This window comes from Pleurodeles waltl, chromosome 4_1 (genome assembly GCF_031143425.1).
Source record: "Pleurodeles waltl isolate 20211129_DDA chromosome 4_1, aPleWal1.hap1.20221129, whole genome shotgun sequence".
In the NCBI taxonomy this organism is placed as follows: domain Eukaryota; kingdom Metazoa; phylum Chordata; class Amphibia; order Caudata; family Salamandridae; genus Pleurodeles; species Pleurodeles waltl.
The window spans coordinates 180926426-180946718 of record NC_090442.1 but is presented as its reverse complement, the minus strand read 5'-3'; the positions used below and the strand labels follow the sequence as shown (position 1 = coordinate 180946718).

Genomic DNA, 20293 nt, shown 5'->3' with positions numbered 1-20293 from the left:
CCATTGGGCAGGGTTAACAGTCGGTTGTTAGGTTTATTGTTATGTTATTAGTAGGTGCTAGTTAGTTTAGCTAAGGTTTTGTAGGTTGCTGACCACTTTATTTATTCTGTCTCGGTTTGAAGAAGTGGAAGCCACTCAAATATTTCGGCCTGTTATATGTAAGGATGAGCTTGTACACCCATGTGTCGATCCCATGGGTCGATCAGAGTTCTGCAGTGTTATGGGAAGAACTTGAAATAGGTTTTGTTCAGGCCATTTGTGGGCAGCTTTGATTATCGTATGCTACTAAGTGAGTAGAAAGTTAGTGAAAGTTAATAGGAAAGATGAGTGTTTTGTAAGCCATTCCTTCTGAGTTTTTAAGAAGTCATTTTCAGGTCTTGGATTTCTCCAGTGTAGGAGTCCACTTCCATAGGGTTTTCAAAAATGATGGTTTTGCCGTTGTAAGTTTTAATTCGTGCAAGACCAATAAACAAAAATTGTATTGGCAGAGCTTTCAGAATTTAGGAAAGGAACGCCTTTCGTTTCTCAACATTGTCTTTGGAGGAATCTTGAGATATCCCAATAGAGGCGCCTTGCCACTTAATTCTCTGTACTTTCTTCATCTGTGTGAGGATGGCTTCAGTATGTGAGTAGCGGAGGGGTCTGAAGATGAGGGCTCTTGGAGCTTTGCTGTTTGCTGGCTTATGTGTGGGCACTCTGTGCGCTCGGATCATTTTTAAGTCCTTGTCTAAGTTTTTATTGAGTATTTAGGGGATCCATTTTTCAATGAAGGTTGCACAGCAAGGAACTTGTTTTTTGCTACCATCAGGAAGTCCAAAAACACGCAATTTGCCCCTTATACTTCTACCTTCAAGCTAAGTGATATTCCTTTCCAGTCGAGCCAGTCTTGCTGAGGTGGTTGATAAAGTTTTAGAAGAGTTGTGTTTGTGGTCTTCCAGGAGGTTTATCCGCATTTCTTTTTCAGAGATTCTGCCACCCAGTTGTATCATTTCTGGTTTCAAAGATGCAAGGTTGCTCTGTACAGTTTCTGTGGTGGATTTTGTCGATTGAACAAGCACCTGTAGCATGTCAAGTTTCTACATAATTAGGTCTAGAGTTCTCAGATTAAGATTTTATAGGGAAGTCTGGGGCTGAAGGGTTCTGCTTGTGTCTCTTTTGTGCTGGTTTGGTGTCTTTCGGACCTCCCCTCACTTCTTTGGGGTCATGCAGTTTGGAGTCTGCCATTTTGAGAGCGGACCTTAGTGTATACTTTGCGTTGAGGGCACCTAGTGGGGTTTCGGTAGTTCTTGAGATGTTTGATGGAGGGGTCGAATGTTGGGAGGTAGAGTGAGGTGCAGAAGTCGGTATCCTTACTGGGTTAGTAACACTTAAGTTATTTTATTTGATGCTGCAACGCAGATTGTTGAACATCAAGGTACAGCACTTTGGAGTGTAAGGGAACATTCTCAGCCCCCTTCTGTCTGCAATTTGGGTTGAGTCCGGGTGTCTGCCATTTTAGGGTCAGGAGTTGTGGCAGCTTCTGGAGCACTTTGGAGTGTAAGGGATTATTTTCAGCCGCCTCTGTCTGCAATTTCGGTTGCTGTTGAGGTGTAGAAATTCAGGATCCCAATGTGTGTGTAGTTTGAAGTAAGAAAGTTCTGGAGCATGCTTTAGAGAGAGCTGTATTAAATGGAGGTGGCCATCTTAGGATCAGGCATAGGATGGGAGTGCCATATTTGCTCTTGTTGGTAGGTACGTTTTATATATTATAGGTTCCTACCATTTTAGAGCGTTGTAGAATGGTGCCACTAAGTGCTCACCTCTAGGGGTAGGATGTTCGTAGTGACGCTGGGGTAGTCTTGTAGAGATTCATCCACGTGGAGTCCTGGTGCAGGCCATTTTAGGGTCAGGCATTGAGACAGCTTCTGGAGGTTTTTACTTGATACAGTCTGATTTGCATATTACTAAGAATGTATATTTTTAGATTTACTAACAATTTGTGCTGGGTTGGCGTCACAAAGGTATCGCAAACCAGTGCTACCAGTTGATTTGGGATTTACTTTTCAGTGAAAACGTTAATTTGCACTGGAAAGGAGCAATAAAGTAACACGCACTAGCGCTACTTTGCATCAAGGCTGCGTACTCTGGGTGGAACATCGGGGTTCCTCTGTGCCGACCCATGTTTTTTAACACAAAGCACTATCTGTTAACATTTGTAGACAGGGCTTTGTCCGGAAAAATAGCACATCTTTGAGACTGGATTTGACTTGGGGGGGAAAGATGTTTTTTTATTTCTTCAAAATGTTCCCACTTTGTATATGTGGCGTACAGTGCAGCACAAATGCGGTGGGAAAAATGTTAAACCATGTCTAAGCATAGTATTTTGTATTAAAAGGGTACCCTTCCTGTGAAAAAAACATGGTTGCCAAGTGCAAGGATGTATGTGGGTGCATTTCAGCCTAAAGTGCAGAAGCGCAGGGAGAGAGGAAAATTGTGCCATATCTTAGTAGGTATGGCATTGCTCGCCATATTTTAGTAAATGTGGTGCTGTTCTGCTCTTTTTCTTGCAGTGCAGCACACCTTTGGTTTCTGCGCTGCATGAAAAGTAAGTAAACCTGTCTCCATCTCTTTGCACAGTCTTTCTTCTACTGTGTGTAATACAGTTTTAAAATAAAGACTTGCATATTCACAGTGCTTTCACTCACAGGCTGGGACAGCGTAGCACTAGAAGTACATTCAGGGCCCATTTCACAAAGGGATTTATGTGTAGTAAACTTAAGAGTGCAATGTCTCTGCAATCGTGGCGGCCCCTCTGCGCTCATGGCGGCCCCTCTGCGCTCATGGCGGCCCCTCTGCGCTCATGGCGGCCCCTCTGCGCTCATGGCGGCCCCTCTGCGCTCATGGCGGAGTCCCTGCGCTCATGGCGGAGTCCCTGCGTTTGTGATTGAGTCTGCACGCTCCTGGTGGAATCTTTGCATGGTGCACTGCAGAGAGTGTGCCGTGCGAGATTCTGCCTCAAGTAAGGAGACTCCGCCCTCATAACTTTATTACACATAAGTCCCTTTATGAATCAAGCACTATCCTATCATATTCAAACCAGGATTCAGTTGTGTGACTGCTTGGTTACCCAAACAGAAATCTGCACTGACTCTATTAACCAATTCAGCTTTTAAAGAGTAAAAGAATGCACTTTGCACCAATTATTTTGAGATTCATTTTTTATTTATAGTGTGTGCTTAGTTCATTTTATTTAGCCACGTCTGCTGGCATTGTACACCGGATCAGTTTCATTGTGTTTTTGATTCTCTTAAAATATTTTGGAAATACTTTCAGGCTGTCATTGATACCCTATCTCTAGTGCAGCCCAGCACACATCAGCTAACGGACTGTGTGTGTCATGGAAGCTGCAGCAGCCGAGCTGACAAACATGATGTGGAAGTATTGGAAAGCATACTTTTTGGCATGGTTAGCCCCCACTTTTTACCTGGTATCTGATGTAATTTCGATTGAAAATGCACTGGGTTCATGCTAACCAGGTTCCCAGTGCCAGGTATCTTTCTCTAAAACTGCACAGTTGTTTCCCCAACTTGGCAAATCCTGTAGCACCCTCTGTAAGTCCCTAGTAAATGGTACCTCTGGTACCTAGGGCCTGGGGTATTAAGGAGGGACCCTAAGGGCTGCAGCACAAATTATGCCACCCTAAGGGGCCCACTCACTGAGCATATGACAGGCTGCCATTGCAGGCTGCGTGTCTTGGTGCTGACAAAAGTGAAAACACAACATGGCACACAGACTGTGTGCCATGTCTCCTAATTGCATGCAGCATAAGCAAGTCACCCCTCTAGCAGGCCTTACAGCCCTAAGGGAGGGTGCATTATATTATGTGTTACATGTGAGGCCGTATCTGCATGAACAGATATGCCCTTGCTATGACTTTGCCGATTCTCAGACATAAGTGACCAGCAAAGCCATTTTAAATGCATGTGTTGGACACTGGTCACTACAAGTTCCCCAGCTACATGATCGCTTCACTGACGATAGGGATGTTTGGTATCAAACATCTCTTATTTGGGAACCCACACTGATGTCAGTGTTGGAGTCAGCAATACATGCACCTGGAGGGCACCTTTTAGGTGTCCTCTGAAAACTTAGCTGCTACTAGTTTGTTAACTGACTCGTCCTGACCAGTTCAGCCATCACTGCCCCGTTTCTGACCTCCTAAGGTGAGAGTGTAGGAGGCTGGACTGGCTTGTAGTGAGTACCAAGGGGTACTTACACCTTGCACCAGGCCCAGTTATCCCTTATTAGTGTATAGGGTGTCTAGCAGCTTAGGCTGATAGATAATGGTAGCTTAGCAGAGCAGCTTAGGCTGAACTAGGAGACGAGTGAAGCTCCTACAGTACCACTAGTGTCACTTGCACAATATCATAAGAAAACACAATACACAGATATACTAAATTTTTATGACAATATGCCAAAGTATCTCAGAGTGTACCCTCAGTATGAGGCTAGCAAATATACACAAGATATATGTACACAATACCAGAAATGTGCAGTAATAGTATTAGAAAACAGTGCAAACAATGTATAGTTACAATAGGATGCAATGGGGACACATAGGGATAGGGGCAACACAAACCATATACTCCAAAAGTGGAATGCGAACCACGAATGGACCCCAAACCTATGTAACCTTGTAGAGGGTCGCTGGGACTATTAGAAAATAGTGAGGGTTAGAAAAATAGCCCACCCCAAGACCCTGAAAAGTGAGTGCAAAGTGCACTAAAGTTCTCCAAAGGACATAGAAGTCGTGATAGGGGAATTCTGCAGGAAAGACACAAACCAGCAATGCAACAACGATGGATTTCCAGTCGAGGGTACCTGTGGAACAAGGGGACCAAGTCCAAAAGTCACAAGCAAGTCGGAGATGGGCAGATGCCCAGGAAATGCCAGCTGTGGGTGCAAAGAAGCTGCTACTGGACAGTAGAAGCTGAAGGTTCTGCAGGAACGACAAGGGCTAGAGACTTCCCCTTTGGAGGCTGGATCCCCCACGCCGTGGAGAGTCGTGCAGAAGTGTTTTCCTGAAGAAAGACCGCCAACAAGCCTTGCTAGCTGCAAATCGTGCGGTTAGGGTTTTTGGATGCTGCTGTGGCCCAGGAGGGACCAGGATGTCGCCAATTGCGTCTGGGGACAGAGGGGGCGTCGAGCAAGACAAGGAGCCCTCTCAGAAACAGGCAGCACCCGCAGAAGTGCCGGAACAGGCACTACAAAGAGGAGTGAAACGGTGCTCACCCGAAGTCGCACAAAGGAGTCCCTCGTCGCCGGAGGACAACTTAGAAAGCCGTGCAATGCAGGTTAGAGTGCCGTGGACCCAGGCTTGGCTGTGCACAAAGGATTTCCGTCGGAAGTGCACAGAGGCCGGAGTAGCTGCAAAAGTCGCGGTTCCCAGCAATGCAGTCTGGCGTGGGGAGGCAAGGACTTACCTCCACCAAACTTGGACTGAAGAGTCACTGGACTCTGGGAGTCACTTGGACAGAGTTGCTGGATTCAAGGGACCTCGCTCGTCGTGCTGAGAGGAGACCCAGGGTACCGGTGATGCAGTTCTTTTGTGCCTGCGGTAGCAGGGGGAAGATTCCGTCGACCCACAGGAGATTTCTTCGGAGCTTCTGGTGCAGAGAGGAGGCAGACTACCCCCACAGCATGCACCACCAGGAAAACAGTTGAGAAGGCGGCAGGATCAGCGTTACAGAGTTGCAGTAGTCGTCTTCGCTACTTTGTTGCAGTTTTGCAGGCTTCCAGCGCGGTCAGCAGTCGATTCCTTATCAGAAGGTGAAGAGAGAGATGAGGAGGAACTCGGATGAGCTCTTGCATTCGTTATCTGAGGAATCCCCAAAGATAGAGACCCTAAATAGCCAGAAAATAGGGTTTGGCTAACTAGGAGAGAGGATAGGCTAGCAACACCTGAAGGAGTCTCTGACGTCACCTGCTGGCATTGGCCACTCAGAGCAGTCCAGTGTGCCAGCAGCACCTCTGTTTCCAAGATGGCAGAGGTCTGGAGCACACTGGAGGAGCTCTGGGCACCTCCCAGGGGAGGTGCAGGTCAGGGGAGTGGTCACTCCCCTTTCCTTTGTCCAGTTTCGCGCCAGAGCAGGGCTGAGGGGTCCCTGAACCGGTGTAGACTGGCTTATGCAGAAATGGGCACCATGTGTGCCCATGAAAGCATTTCCAGAGGCTGGGGGAGGCTACTCCTCCCCTGCCTTCACACCATTTTCCAAAGGGAGAGGGTGTAACACCCTCTCTCAGAGGAAGTTCTTTGTTCTGCCATCCTGGGCCAAGCCTGGCTGGACCCCAGGAGGGCAGAAACCTGTCTGAGGGGTTGGCAGCAGCAGCAGCTGCAGTGAAACCCCGGGAAAGGCAGTTTGGCAGTACCCAGGTCTGAGCTACAGACCTGTGGGATCATGGGATTGTGACAACTATACCAGGATGGCATAGAGGGGGCTATTCCATGATCATAGACATGTTACATGGCCATATTCGGAGTTACCATTGTGAAGCTACATATAGGTAGTGACCTATATGTAGTGCACGCGTGTAATGGTGTCCCCGCACTCACAAAGTCCGGGGAATTGGCCCTGAACAATGTGGGGGCACCTTGGCTAGTGCCAGGGTGCCCACACACTAAGTAACTTAGCACCCAACCTTTACCAGGTAAAGGTTAGACATATAGGTGACTTATAAGTTACTTAAGTGCAGTGTAAAATGGCTGTGAAATAACGTGGACGTTATTTTACTCAGGCTGCAGTGGCAGGCCTGTGTAAGAATTGTCAGAGCTCCCTATGGGTGGCAAAAGAAATGCTGCAGCCCATAGGGATGTCCTGGAACCCCAATACCCTGGGTACCTCAGTACCATATACTAGGGAATTATAAGGGTGTTCCAGTAAGCCAATGTAAATTGGTAAAATTGGTCACTAGCCTGTTAGTGACAATTTGAAAGAAATGAGAGAGCATAACCACTGAGGTTCCGATTAGCAGAGCCTCAGTGAGACAGTTAGTCATAACACAGGTAACACATTCAGGCCCACTTATGAGCACTGGGGCCCTGGCTGGCAGGGTCCCAGTGACACATACAACTGAAACAACATATATACAGTGAAAAATGGGGGTAACATGCCAGGCAAGATGGTACTTTCCTACAGAGAGCCAGCGCACTCAGGGTCCAGAGACAAAAGCCCGCACTGGGTGGGGTTGTTGACACCTTCTCCAGGCAGGATGGACATTCCAGGGCAGAAAGCTTCAAAGGTCTAGCTGCCTTTATAATGCGACCCAGGTCTCTCCAAATGGCGGATATGACCAACACCCCTCTCCTGACCCCACTCTTGGTGGCAAGACAGGTGTAAAAAAAGAAAATAGGCAGATTAGGAGGTGTGCCCGCTTCGTACCAGTCCCACACCTAAGGTGAACGAGCTGAAGTGGACACCACTTTTAAAACTGCTCTGTCTTGGTTTGAAAGGAATTAGCCCACTAGGGTCAGGGTTATGCCCACTTCCCAACGGAAGTGGTCATAGAAAGGGTGTAGTCTCCCTAAAGGTGGGCAGCCCATTTGCTGCCACCTGGCACTCCCTTTAATTTCCCTAAATTGCATATTTGGGTGCACCCCAGAACTTCGATCCTGATGACCCAAGAAGACAAAGTAGAAATAAGATTTGCACCTGGAGAAGAGAAGAGGCTGACCTGGTACCAACCCACTGGTCTGTCTGCAACCGTCGACAGACTGTGCACCAAAAGACAACTTGTCCTGCAGCTGAACCTCCAGAAACCTTGGAAGACTGCCTGTCTTTGAAGAAGACTCAAGTCTTCCGGGAGCATTGGACCTGCTCTCCAACCAACTCTAAAGAAAGGACTTTGCAGCCTCTGGAACCACAAAGACCCAACACCTGAAGTCACCACTGCACCTGCCGTCACCAACCTGAGTTGGAGTGGACCTCTGGTGCCAGCAACGTCCCCAGCTCTCCAGAGCCTAAGTCCATCATGGTTTCACTCTTCAGCCTTGGAGGTGAGAGAAACCCGACACCTAAAGCATCCACTGCAACTGTTGCCGCCTTCCCAAGTTGAAGTGGACCCCTGGTGTCAATGTCATTCCCCTGCTCTCCTGAGATCAAGTGCGCTGTGGTTTCACCCCTTCCTGACTCCACAAAGACGCCAGTAGCCTCTGACCACAGGACCTACCCCACCCCAACCGTGAGTGCTCCAGGATAAGGAAACCGGACGCCAAAGGACACCACTGCATCCATCGCCCATGGGCCCTAGAGAAAAGGACCAAAGTTGCATCTATGTCCCCGAGCACTCCATGTTTGCAACTTACCTGTTGGTTGTCCCCACCTGGCTTCCCAGCCAGAGCCTGCAGTCTAAATTCACAGAGACGAATCCCCATTGAAATACATTGGACACCCAACGCATACTGCAGCTCTGCACCCGGCCGCCCCAGTGCTGCCTGGAGTGACCTGTTGGAGTGGTCATGACCCTTGCCCAGTACTCACCTTAAGTCTACGAGATTGGTCCTGTGAGTTATCATAAAGTGCTTTTTTGCTGGATGTGTTTTCATTCCATAGGCTAACATTGAAGAACTCTGTAATTGTACTAACGATTTTTGCAAGTGAAAAACGTACTTACCTTATAACACAGTTCTTGGGTTTGAAGTATATATAAAAAGAAGTGTTATTTTTCAAAATCGCTTTCTGATTTATTCTTTGAGTGTGTGTCACTTATTACCTCTGTGAGTACAAGTGCTTAGCACTACCATCTGATAAGCCTAACTGCTCGCCCACACTACCATAAAATAGAGCATTAGGTCTATCTTCTTATGCCTCTGCAAACTAGTTGGGGATCCACTCGACTCTGTGCACGGTGTACTTCTTTTTAGTGCACCCTGTAGAGAGCTGGCTTCCTACAGGGAGAGGGAGGGGTAATTGAAGCCGTTTTAGCCCGATGGGTGTAGCTCTGTGCTCTTTAGTAACGCACGTCACTTGTGCTGTTCTCCTTTGTAATTTCATTGGCTCACTCACACTTGTTTTCCTTGCACACATTTAAAATGCAACACATGCATTATTTTATCACACTGTATGCACACAGCAGTACACATTTCTGTAGGTAATGTAGGCTGACTAAACGCCAGTATTAAACTTAGCACAATTAATTTCATTTTCTACACACAGTGCTAGGTTCCACTTAATTTTCTCCATAGTAGAAAGTCAGTGAAGTCCTTTTAGTTTACTCCTTGGGAAGGAACCCTTGACATTACCTGGTGAAAGGCAGGGTCGTTTATTAGCTGGAGAGAACCTTCAGTGCCAGTGGTTTTCTAGTAATAAAACGTGATCTTTACCTTCAGTTCCTCTGCTACGCAGGTACTTCATGCCATACTTTGCCAATGCCCAGCTTCCACTTTCATTAACCCTCCATCTTATCCCGCAGCACCTCCATCTTATCCCGCAGCAGCCCCTCCCGTTAGTTCTAAAGATACAAAGCGTTTCCCTGTCAGTGAGTAGTACTCGCACACAAGATCTTGCAGCGCATCTCTGCTTATGATTTTCGCTGTCTTGCTTGCTTTCCTCACCTTACAGTCCTTACCTCCAGTGCCACCTACGGTTCCAACAACATACACACCCTTGCATTGGTCTACTATTGTCTCTTTTCAGGTTTCACTTGCGCTGTGCTTGTGAAATGTATTGCTAATATAAATCTTAAAAGGAGGTTGCATTCCACCCCTGGCTTTTCATTGGTTCCTGTGCTTGCCACTTATTTTTCCTCCATTTCTATTGGTTGTAGCTTACTATTTCCTGTTTTTCCTTGTGTGTTTCTCTTACCAGTCGTCCGTGGCCCAAGTACTGTTTTCATCCACTTTGCTGGCGCTTCTTTGAAGCTGTCAGTACCTCTTCTGGGAAGCCAACGGTCCTATCAATGCACACACTCACCAGACCCCACGTGGCTGAAGCAGGCCCCACTCTATTGCTCTCTTATTTAAAACACGAACAGCGCAGTCACCAGTCTCCCCAGGCCGAAGCAGAGACCCTCTCTAGAACTCCCTTTTGTTTACAAACCAACACGTTCACTATATGTGACTGTATCAGACAATAGTCTGCTCTGTTGCTAATTCTTCTCACTCTTCCGCACACGGTAATATTATGGTACTGAACACGTTTTATCATATTATTTTTTTTACTTGCTGAAAAAAGGAAAGTGTTTTTTTTTTTTTCAGTTTTTTTTTTCAGTTTTTTTTTTGTAGAACATCCGCCAGCATTTTGGAGCTAAACAAATATTTTGTCACACGTTTACTCGCTGAAATGGAAAAACGTGTGTTTTGCTGCACATTTGTTGGTATCATGGATTGCCACTGGGCCTTGGGTACCCCCTTGCCACCGGCTACAATGATGCCGTGGTGTGCACGAGACTACGCACTCTAGCTGAGCTGATCGCGCGCTGTCGGGGGTCACGCGGAATACATAGGGGCACAGAATCACCCGGTGCTGCAGATTGAAGGCAGCCCTGCTTTTGGTTTTCCAAGCTCGAGAGAATTAGTGGGCAACGATGATGACTAAACTTGCAGTAATATTTCATTTTTTTAAATGACTTTGGAAAAGTTTGTCGAGCTCTGCCGTGACTTGTTCAGACAGTGGAGTGCTGTACTGGTTCTCAGAGCATCGCACACGACATGATTATTGGACGCACTAGCAATATGCAATGCAACTTTAAACATATATATTACCATGGACATATTGGTATCACAGTTTATTTAGTTATACTACAGTGACAGGTGTATATGTGTGCAAATGTACTATTGTTTAAAAATAGAATTAACAAAGGCATCGTGCTCTGCAATACCGCTCACCCTATACTCGCACACCTTTTAACTTCTCTCACCCTGCACACTCACACAATTATCATTCTGAACTGAAGACACAGCACTCACCGTGCATTAAGGCACTTACACCCTGCACTCAGGCACTTATCAACCTTCATTCATGCACCACTCACCCTGCACAGAGAGCGCTTCTTCAATGCCTCATACACTGCTCCCACGCCTCTTATTAATCCCATAGGCGAAGCCTAATGCTGTACCAATGCTTGTTTACCCACAGGAGCTCATGTTACTGTAAGTGTGTTAAACATGCGCAGTTGTGGCAGTGCGCCATGACTGTACCCCGCAGCAACCACAGTTGTCCTGGACTTCAGATTGTTCAGCCGTAGCAGCCGCCTCCAGAACCAACGGGGCTTCTGCCCTCGGCGCGCACACAGGGCTAGCAGGGCGTCGCATCCTGAATCCCATTATTTTGCAGTTCCAGCACACACCCCCCCCCCCCCCCCCCCCCCCCCCCCCCGCCCACTTCACGTTTGTGCATGTGCAATGGAGTCCTGACCTCCAGCTTTCAGGGCTGCCCTTGTCTTACATCACCCAGAGCTCTGCTTTAGCCGTGGAATGCTTTACATGCCTAACGTTCTCTTCCATACATTTGTTAACACTCAGTTCCTAATGCATGCTGTCATGTGCAAAGAGCCCGAGCATACCCGGCATGTAGCTGTTCACTGGCGGATGAATCAATCTGTACCTCTTTTTGTTTTAAATATTCACAACGTTCTCATTTCTTCATGTTAAATTTCATGACAGTAATACATTTGATCTACGTCTCATTCCAGCTTCAAGCTCCGACTGTTAAAGGGTTTGATTTTGCAAAACAGCATCTGGGCCAGCACAACAAAGATGATGTCCTCATTATTCATGAGCCAGCTCCTTTACCAGTACCCATCAAGGATGCCACCCCTTCTGAGAATGGAGATGTCCCCACTCCAAAATCCAAGACCTCCTCCAAACCCTGCAAATCCTTCCGTCACCGGGGGAGGTAAGCTCCATGTAGATGGTGAACAATGTTCTTTTTTAGTGAGCGTACACATGGTGTGATTGTTTTACCTTGATTTTATGACACATCTTGTTTTCCCTCCATTAAAAAAAAAACAATTTTTACCCACAAACACAGATTTTATTCTTGCACGACATAACAGATATCCCGAGGATCTTTGTGCGCCATCCTGAGCAGTATACCAGTTGTCATTTTCTCTGTGGCTTTCCATTTATTCTGAAGTGTTTCCTTTGTCTGCTTTGTGCATTGTTCTCTCTAATAGGTGCCTGCACCTGCAGATTCCTCACCTTATATCCTCCACGTGCCAACCTGGATCCAAAAACTTACGCCAGCAATAGCACTACAGCGTTGCCACTTGCTGCCATGCAGCTTCACCTGCAACTTTGCCCAGCACAGATGTGGTGATACCAGCACATATGAGGTGCCAACTGGCACACTGATGTTGGTTCCTGTTTTTCCACATGTCATGGGCGCAGTTCCGAGGTTTTTTTCCAGTACTTAACTGGTGAAATTCGTCAACTTTTGACAACCTATACGTTTTCTGTGTTTGAACCCTGTTGCAGGTGTCACGAGAAGATGTCTAAATGTGACATTTGTATGTGATGTACAAGATCTTAACATAACTTTTTCAAGTTCACCTCTCAGAGATATTGCTTTGGGACTCATTGAGAACATGAGGTATCTGCAGGAAGCTGCATCTCTCACAATAAAAATGTACATGCATTTGGGAACAATAGTATTAAGTAGACACTATATCTTCCCGGAGGTTACTCACTGCCCTCTCTCCTTCCCTGATGTTTTGTACTGAATTAATAAGATCCTATAGTATGCAAAAGTTTCATTAAATGTATTGGTCGCTGCTGTTGACATTTGCTGTTACTATCCGTATGCAGTGAGGTGTGGGGAAGAAAAAAAAAGTGCCAGGACCTGCCACAAGAGCAATGATATATTTTCCAGTGTCATCACATCCTGTACAGGTGTGACGTGACTGAAGCGGCATAGCACCACCTGGGAAGGCTGGAGTGCTGGTGCCAGGGTTCAAGTTTTAGGATCCAGTCTGGTGCTTGAATTATTGTTTTTGTCTTTAAGTTGAGGAATGTGTTGAAATATATAGTATCCACCAGAAATAATATTACTGAAGGTAAGTAATTTTCTTTTTCAATGCAAAGAAAAGATAAGTTTCATTATCCAAGACTAATGTGTTTAGCCATTTCTAACTCAGTGCCTCTACAGTGTGAGCCTGTAAGCCATCTGGATTGCCGCAACTCTAAATTGGATGTAGTAATTAGAAAATAAGTAATAATTTCTTGTCTTTGTAATAGCTTACAGGAGGTTTTAATTGAATAAAATGTTCTTATGTCCTGTGCATTACTAAATGCTATTGTTGTGGCAATTCAAATCAATGAAAGTACCCATAGTGCACAACTAGGATTACAAGGCCAGTTAACTTTGCTCCTCCTGTCTTCTGAGTGTTCTGGCTCAATTGTCGCCGAGGATCTCTCTAAATGTGTCAATCTAAAGACTCAAAAAAAAAGAGAGGGATCAGGAGGAATTATGGTCCAGTTTATATCCTCCTATTGGATACATCAAAATATAAGTGATACACTGTTCCAACCATGAAGAACGGAAACTGGTGGCAGGGGTCCTAAATTCTAGGAGCAAGAGGCCTCACACATCCATAGGATGTCATGCTTAATCATTGGCACTGCTCCTCGTCAGACCGGCACTGCAATGTCTGACGGGCACCACCCCTGGTGGGGGGCTCTTTGCCGGAGATCTTTTTGTATGGTGGTGCCGTGACCCCAAAGGTGAAAGAGGTGTCAACGGAGATCAAAAGAGAACGTGGTTTAAAATTGACTCTCAAAACCGCCACTGAGACAATAGTTTTATTAGACCAGATGGACGGTCAGGGCCAAGGTTAAAAAGTACAGTCAGAAGAGTGAATAAAGAAATTAAGATCAATCACTCTATAGAGAAAAATATATCAAAGGGAGTAGTCTGGGGATTCTCCAAAGCCTACCCTCTCATGGGTCAACATGTTTCGCATCCTGGTGGTCCAAACGGATCCAGTGATGCTTCATCAGGGCCTTAAATGACTATGTGTATCTCCTAAATGATAAGGGCCACATATGTTTCCATACAAAGTGTACAAGTTACTGAAGGCCAGAAAATACCTGGGAGAAGTAACAATCACTTACATAAATACGGAACCGATAATTCCTAACTGTCGCCCGTCCTAAATTAGAAGACAAGCTTCCTAGGAACACAAAGACCAATGGTCCAGCGCTAAATGACTTTTGTCCAAGCTGCCCTGGCCAGGCGGCAACCTACCCCGGTCCGTGGTTCCTGAAGTGATCTAAAGACTGTCCTCCTCTGAAGGGAGGTTTAGTAGGTGAGTCTCTGAGGAAAAGTGATTGACAGGCTCTACAAAATGTTTCTTTAGCCGTTCTTCTGTTAAAGAAAATGTTTCCCTTATTCAGCGTTTAGTGTAGGTCTCAATCCTTCTGTGCAGACTTCTGTTCATTTTGTCAGTCTATTTAAGAGGGTGTTTTGTGTGTCCTTTTCGGTTTGTCAGTACTAGTACTCCTGCGTACATGTCACCCTCACATCTTCGAGAAAGTAAATACCTTTCATTGTTATTCTACCTTTTGATAGAAAAACACATTGAGAAAGATTGTAAGTTAGTTTCATACATGGCAGAACAACATCAGTTGCCCAACAGACCTGTTAACTTCCATTTTCATGATCTTCTCTTTGAAAAAACACTTCCCAATAATCCTTAATTTTGTTAGTGACATTGTTCCACATATTATTGTAAGTCAGCAGACCATGGCCTCAGGCTTTAGGAAGGAACCAACACATTAGCTGAGTTCAATCAATCAGTCGATTTGTACAGCGCATCTAATCACCCCGAGGGTATCCAGGCATTTGCAGGGTGCAGTAGGCTCAGTCAAAGAGGCAGGTCTTGAGTGCTTTTTGGAATTCCAGTAGGGATGGGGAGGAGCGGATCTCAGAGGGGTGTTTTCCACCTCTTCACTGCGAGGTAGGAGTGTCCTCCGCTGCTGCTTCTGTGGATGCTTCTGTGGATGCAGAATATGTGGTCAGTGGCTAGGGAGGCAGAGTGGAGTTGTCTGGCCGGTTTGTGAAAGTTCAAGCGGCGGTTGATGTAGGCCAGTATCAGGTGGTGAAGGGCCTTATACGCGTGGGTTAGTAGCTTGAATTGGGATCTCTTCTTCACTACGAGCCAATGTATTTCCTTGAGAGTGGGGAGTAGATGTGGGTCAGTTGGAGGAGGTCGAGGATACGTCTGGCTGTGGTGTTCTGGGTGGCCTGTAGTCTGTCAAGGAGGTGTGTAGGGATCCCACAGTAGGGGGCCGTAGTTGATTCTGCTTGTGACAAGGGCTTAAGTGACGGTGCGTTTGATGTTGATGGTGAGTTACTTAAAGATCTTCCTCAGCATGCGTAGGATGAAGAAGCAGGCTGTTGAGACTGTATAGTGAATGTAATGAGCCTCACAACTTAATCATTGCTTAATTCTTAGATTTCCTATAGTTCAGTTTCTTTGGGAACTATTCAAGAAGCATTATATACAAATGATAAATTAATCTTTATGCTTCATGCAAGCCATCTCAAAATAAATTCTTCTGGAAAGTGGGATATGCCTTGGTGTCATATCAAACATATTAGCATTGCCTGTATATCTGCCATGTCATTCTTCACTTACAACCTTAAAATATGGGCATGATCACAGGTTTCCCAGTAGTCGAGGGGTAGCCCAGGCCTACTTCATTGTCCCATCGCCCTCTTATTGTACACTTTCTAGCTTTCCTGCAAGTAGTGGCCTCTTTTATAGTAATTCTATAACTTTTTTTCTATCAAACCACAGTCAATCCATTTTAGCCATATGCTCATCTTTGATCACATTACAGGAACATTTGGGTCCTTTTCATTCCAGTTCAAACTCCCAGTTGTGCTTTTTGTAAATGAGGTTGCTGGAGTCATCTAGACATTGGATTTAACAGTAATTTATAGCCTTACTCAGTCTTCTGTAATGCATGTTACACTGTGTTCTGCCAATGTGTGTATTGTCTAAATGAACCTCAGATTATGATTAGGCCCCTTTTATAGTCTGTAATGCAAATGATCAGGATCGTAGGAACACGGCTGAGGATTTTCCCTCAAAAGTATCACTTTTTTCTTTATTGAAAAATAATTATTGTGTCTTCATTCAACGTTTTTACCATTCTGTTGAGTTTGGACAATTTCTTTTCATCATTTTGTGACTGGAGATCTATTTGTTATGCCATCACTTTTCACCAAGTGCCCTTCATGTGGGAGAAACAAAGAGGCCCAAAAAGTGTGTGTGGTATGTTTGCCCCCCTCCCACTCTGTTACTGACTGAGACATATGCAAGAAAATGTCTGAAAGGACATTCAAAAGACAGGCGTCAAACCCTTTGGAGGCATGAAGGAATACATGAGGACAGAAGGGCAAAAGAAGGAAATGAAGAGAGTAGAAAGATCTTTCTCTGAACCAGGTTCCGTTTCTTATCATTACTCTGAAAAACATCACAGAGGAAGATCAAGGGAAAAAAAAATATCATCACTCATCGTCAACATAGGACAACTGCAAGATCACCGTCTCCTTTGAAGCCTTTGGCCTCAACCAGTTCGCCGTAACCAGTTCGCCATCAAGAAAAGGATCTACAAGATGTTCAGGTCAGTTGACGTTAGAGCATTGATGGCATAATTCATTGATGTCAAGAAGACACTGATCTCCATCACAGACTATACCAATGTAGAGGACACTGCTGATAATTTCACCATCTACATTGAAAAAACAGGTGATCTACATTTTTATCTTGAGTCTTTGGATCTTGGTCCTTTTCACCATCAACAGTCGAAGCAATATGTTCTTCAGGTTCCAAAGGAGTTCAGTCTTCAAATGAGCAAAATAAATCCAGAAAAAAATGTAGCGAGGAATCAACATCTACTCTTACAAAAAGATATCGTCAGGCTTCATGTCCAGTTTTTGACTCAGTCACCATATAGGCCTATTACTCTTATTATACCTCTCAAGGAGCCGATACAGATTCCTCTAACACCATCTCATCTTTGGTTACCTAGTAAAGCATCCAAGGCAACTTCAGTGTGCCCTATTAGAAAACGGAAACCTCAATTTCAACACAAATTGTAGGAGCTAAAGAGGAGTAGACAGTCTTCTCTTGGTGTTTCTCCAGAATTTAAGAAAACAAGAATCACAAACACACTCTCCATATACAGACACAGATGCGGATGTGACATTGTATACTTCTGCTTCACCAGCCCATTCACCGACCCAAATACCACCAGCTGATGACATCATCACTTTCCATGATGCATTAGCCAGGAGTGTACCAAAGTTAAATATTCCTCCGCAGACACCTCAACCATTAGTGACTGTTATCCTGGAAACTTTACGACTTAGGGCAGCACCATGGTTATTTTTGCCTCTAGTTCCAGGTCTTCAAGAGATAGCAGAAGAAACGTTTTTAACCCTGTTACAGTAAAGGCAATAACACCACATTTACTGAAAAAAACATGCCACCAGACCAGGACCCAACCTTTCTTAGAAGGGATCCTAACCCAGATTCACTTAGTCACAGCAGTCAGGAAAATACCTGCTTCTGCACTGGAGTTAGCCGCTCACCCTAAAAGAGAGCAAATGTGTTGATGTTGCTGACAGAAAGATGTGTGGAACTTCATCAACACAACTTAAACTTGCAAATTCCACTGCACACACAGAAGCTACCACAGGCAAATCTGGGATGGTATAGAGTCTTTGAAGAAGGATTTGCCAAAATATTGCCAGCAGGATTTAAGGGAAATGTTTGAGGATGGTTCCCTAGTGGCAAACCAAACATTTTATTGTGCGGTCGAAGCTGTAGAACTTTCTACCACTGGCTACAGTCATGACATATCTCTTCGAAGCTTCTCTTGTCTTTCATTGTCATTTCTAAAGCTAGTAGCTCAGTTACAAATAGCAACTCTTCCCTTTTTGGGTGCGTTCTTGTTTGGCCAGCATAATGAACAAAAAATGTCTCAAATGAAACATTAGGCTGAGACACTCAAAGCAGCTGATCTTTAAAAAAAAAAAAAAAAAAAAAAAAAGATTTTATGGGCCCAAGATTGGCATTTTCTCCAGCAGAGGGATCAACACCCTAAATAGACTTACCACCTGCACCAAACAAAATCAGGAATCTCATTACTAGGGAGATATAAAAAGACAAAGCCCCCAAAATCTTAACATTCAAGAGAAAGACATTCCTGGGGAAATAAAACAATGTTGCCTCAACACCCCAACCCCAGGACAGTTTCCCACTCCTCTAGTAGGAGCGGTTATGAAGCACGTGGAATAGTGGAAATTAATAGCGTCCAACAAGTGGGTTCTAAATATCATACATAAAAGGCTACTGCATCCACCTCAGGATATTACCAACTTATGTACCTGCAAAACCAGCATTGAATTCTCAGATCAACATCCTACAGAAGAAAACCCACATCCTCTTTGCCAAAAAATGCAATACAAACGGTGCCACCTCATCAAGAAACTATGGGGGTATACTCCAGGTATTTTCTTTTAAAGAAAAACTCCCACTGTCTAATTTTAGACCTGCATCTTCTCAGTAAATTGATGCTAAAAGAAAAACTCAGGATGCTACCTCTCCATCAGATTTTCCCTCATATCAGAAAAACAATTGACTCTGTTTAATAGTGTCACAAGAAGCTTATTTCACATTCCAGTTGCAACCCGTCAGAAAATAGCTGAGATTTCTGGTGAGAAAAACCCATTATCAATACACTGTTCTGACATTGACTAAAATCCTCTCCCTTGACGTTATCAGAATGCATGGCAGTATTTGTAGCTTTTCTGAAAAGAAGCAACATTTTTGTTTAACCCTATCTAGACGATAGGCTCATAAAAGCAATACTCATTCGAGAAAAAAGAGCCTTCCAGTTTACTCTGAAGTTTCTGTAGCATCTAGATCTTAGTATTAGCATGCAAAAATCAGTTGGAAATTTAGTGCAATTTCTCACGTAATTGGGAGGATTAATAAACCCAACATCAGAAAGAGTGTATCCTTCAGAGGAGAGTCTTATTTAGCCATCATAAATACCTTGATCTTAAACAAGCCAGCAATCCCTTAGCTCATTAAATTGCTTCTCTCCTAAGATCAATTTCATCCTGCATCTATAGTCCAAAATGCAAGGCTATTCATTAGACCTCGGCAACAATGCCCAGAGGACTAATGGTCATAGAAAAACAATTGGAAGATCATCTGTGACTAACCACTCACGTGGGACAATCTCTAAAATAGGGAAGAGGTCATTTAAATCTCATGAAAGGAGTCCCATTCCTGAAAACACTTCCCAAACCTGTAATAGTGATAAATGTATCATTGACGGGTTGGGGAGCCCACTTGTATCAACTCAAAGTGCAAGGCCTTTGGTCTCCCAAACTGCAAGTATACCATATTAGTCTGCTAGACCTAAAGGCAGTATATTTAGCCTTAACATCTTTCCTGCCTTTCCTGAAATCATTTGACATAATACAGACAAAAACACTACCATACATTACCTAAATAAGGAGGAACAAGATCAGGTAGGTAAGGCCTGAGTTGCGTAGTGTCTTGAATGTGTGTGGGAGGAGTCTGAATTGAACACGTTTGTGAATGGGGAGCCAGTGTAGTTCCCTGAGGTATGGTGTTATGTGAGTTCTGTGTGGGAGGTTGAGCATGTGTCTGGCTGCCGAGTCCAGAATATGGTTTCTAGTCTTCTAGTGAGTTGCTTGGTGAGCCTGGTGTAGAAGGTGTTCTCATAGTCCGGCTTGCTGGTGACTGGGGCCTGAGTGACAGTTTGGGAGCCATTTGAAGATGTTCCACAGCATCATCAAGGTTTGGAAGCAGTAAGCGTGACTGTGTTAACTTGTCCAGTTTGCTAATCATGTCCAGTTTGATTTTGATGATTATTTAGAGGTTCCGGGCATGGGTCCTGGGTGTTCGACTGGCCACCAGCTGGAGTACCATGGTGAGGTGTTCTTGCCAAAGATCACTACTTGTGTCTTGTCAGTGTTGACCTTGAGGCAATTGACTTTCATCCAGGTGACAACTTTGGTCATGCAAGCACTTTAAGAGGTACCAAGGAAAGGCACTGTTTGGTAACAGACAGCTCGCCCAGAAGGTCTACCTACAGATTTCCTTTATTGAGATTGAGACAAATGTCCTTATGTAGGTTTTATAGCCTGGGACAGCTACATCTGGTCTGTTGAAATGGGATCCTCACTGACACCTTGTTAAAGCCTTGTTCTTGCCCACCAGTTGAGAGACAGGTGGCCAGACATAACAGACCTGCACCTGATGACCCTGA

At 44.8% G+C, this 20293-nt stretch overlaps 1 protein-coding gene across 2 annotated transcripts in view; it reads left to right on the top strand.

The window, feature by feature from the left end:
- The window catches only part of KIAA1549 (KIAA1549 ortholog), a 664130-nt gene that overhangs the window by 485560 nt on the left and 158277 nt on the right, over window positions 1-20293 (top strand). For both annotated transcript variants that reach the window (XM_069227988.1, XM_069227989.1), the window contains exon 12: window positions 11668-11870. In XM_069227988.1, the coding sequence (XP_069084089.1) occupies window positions 11668-11870 (203 nt within the window). The remainder of the gene's footprint in view (window positions 1-11667; window positions 11871-20293) is intronic.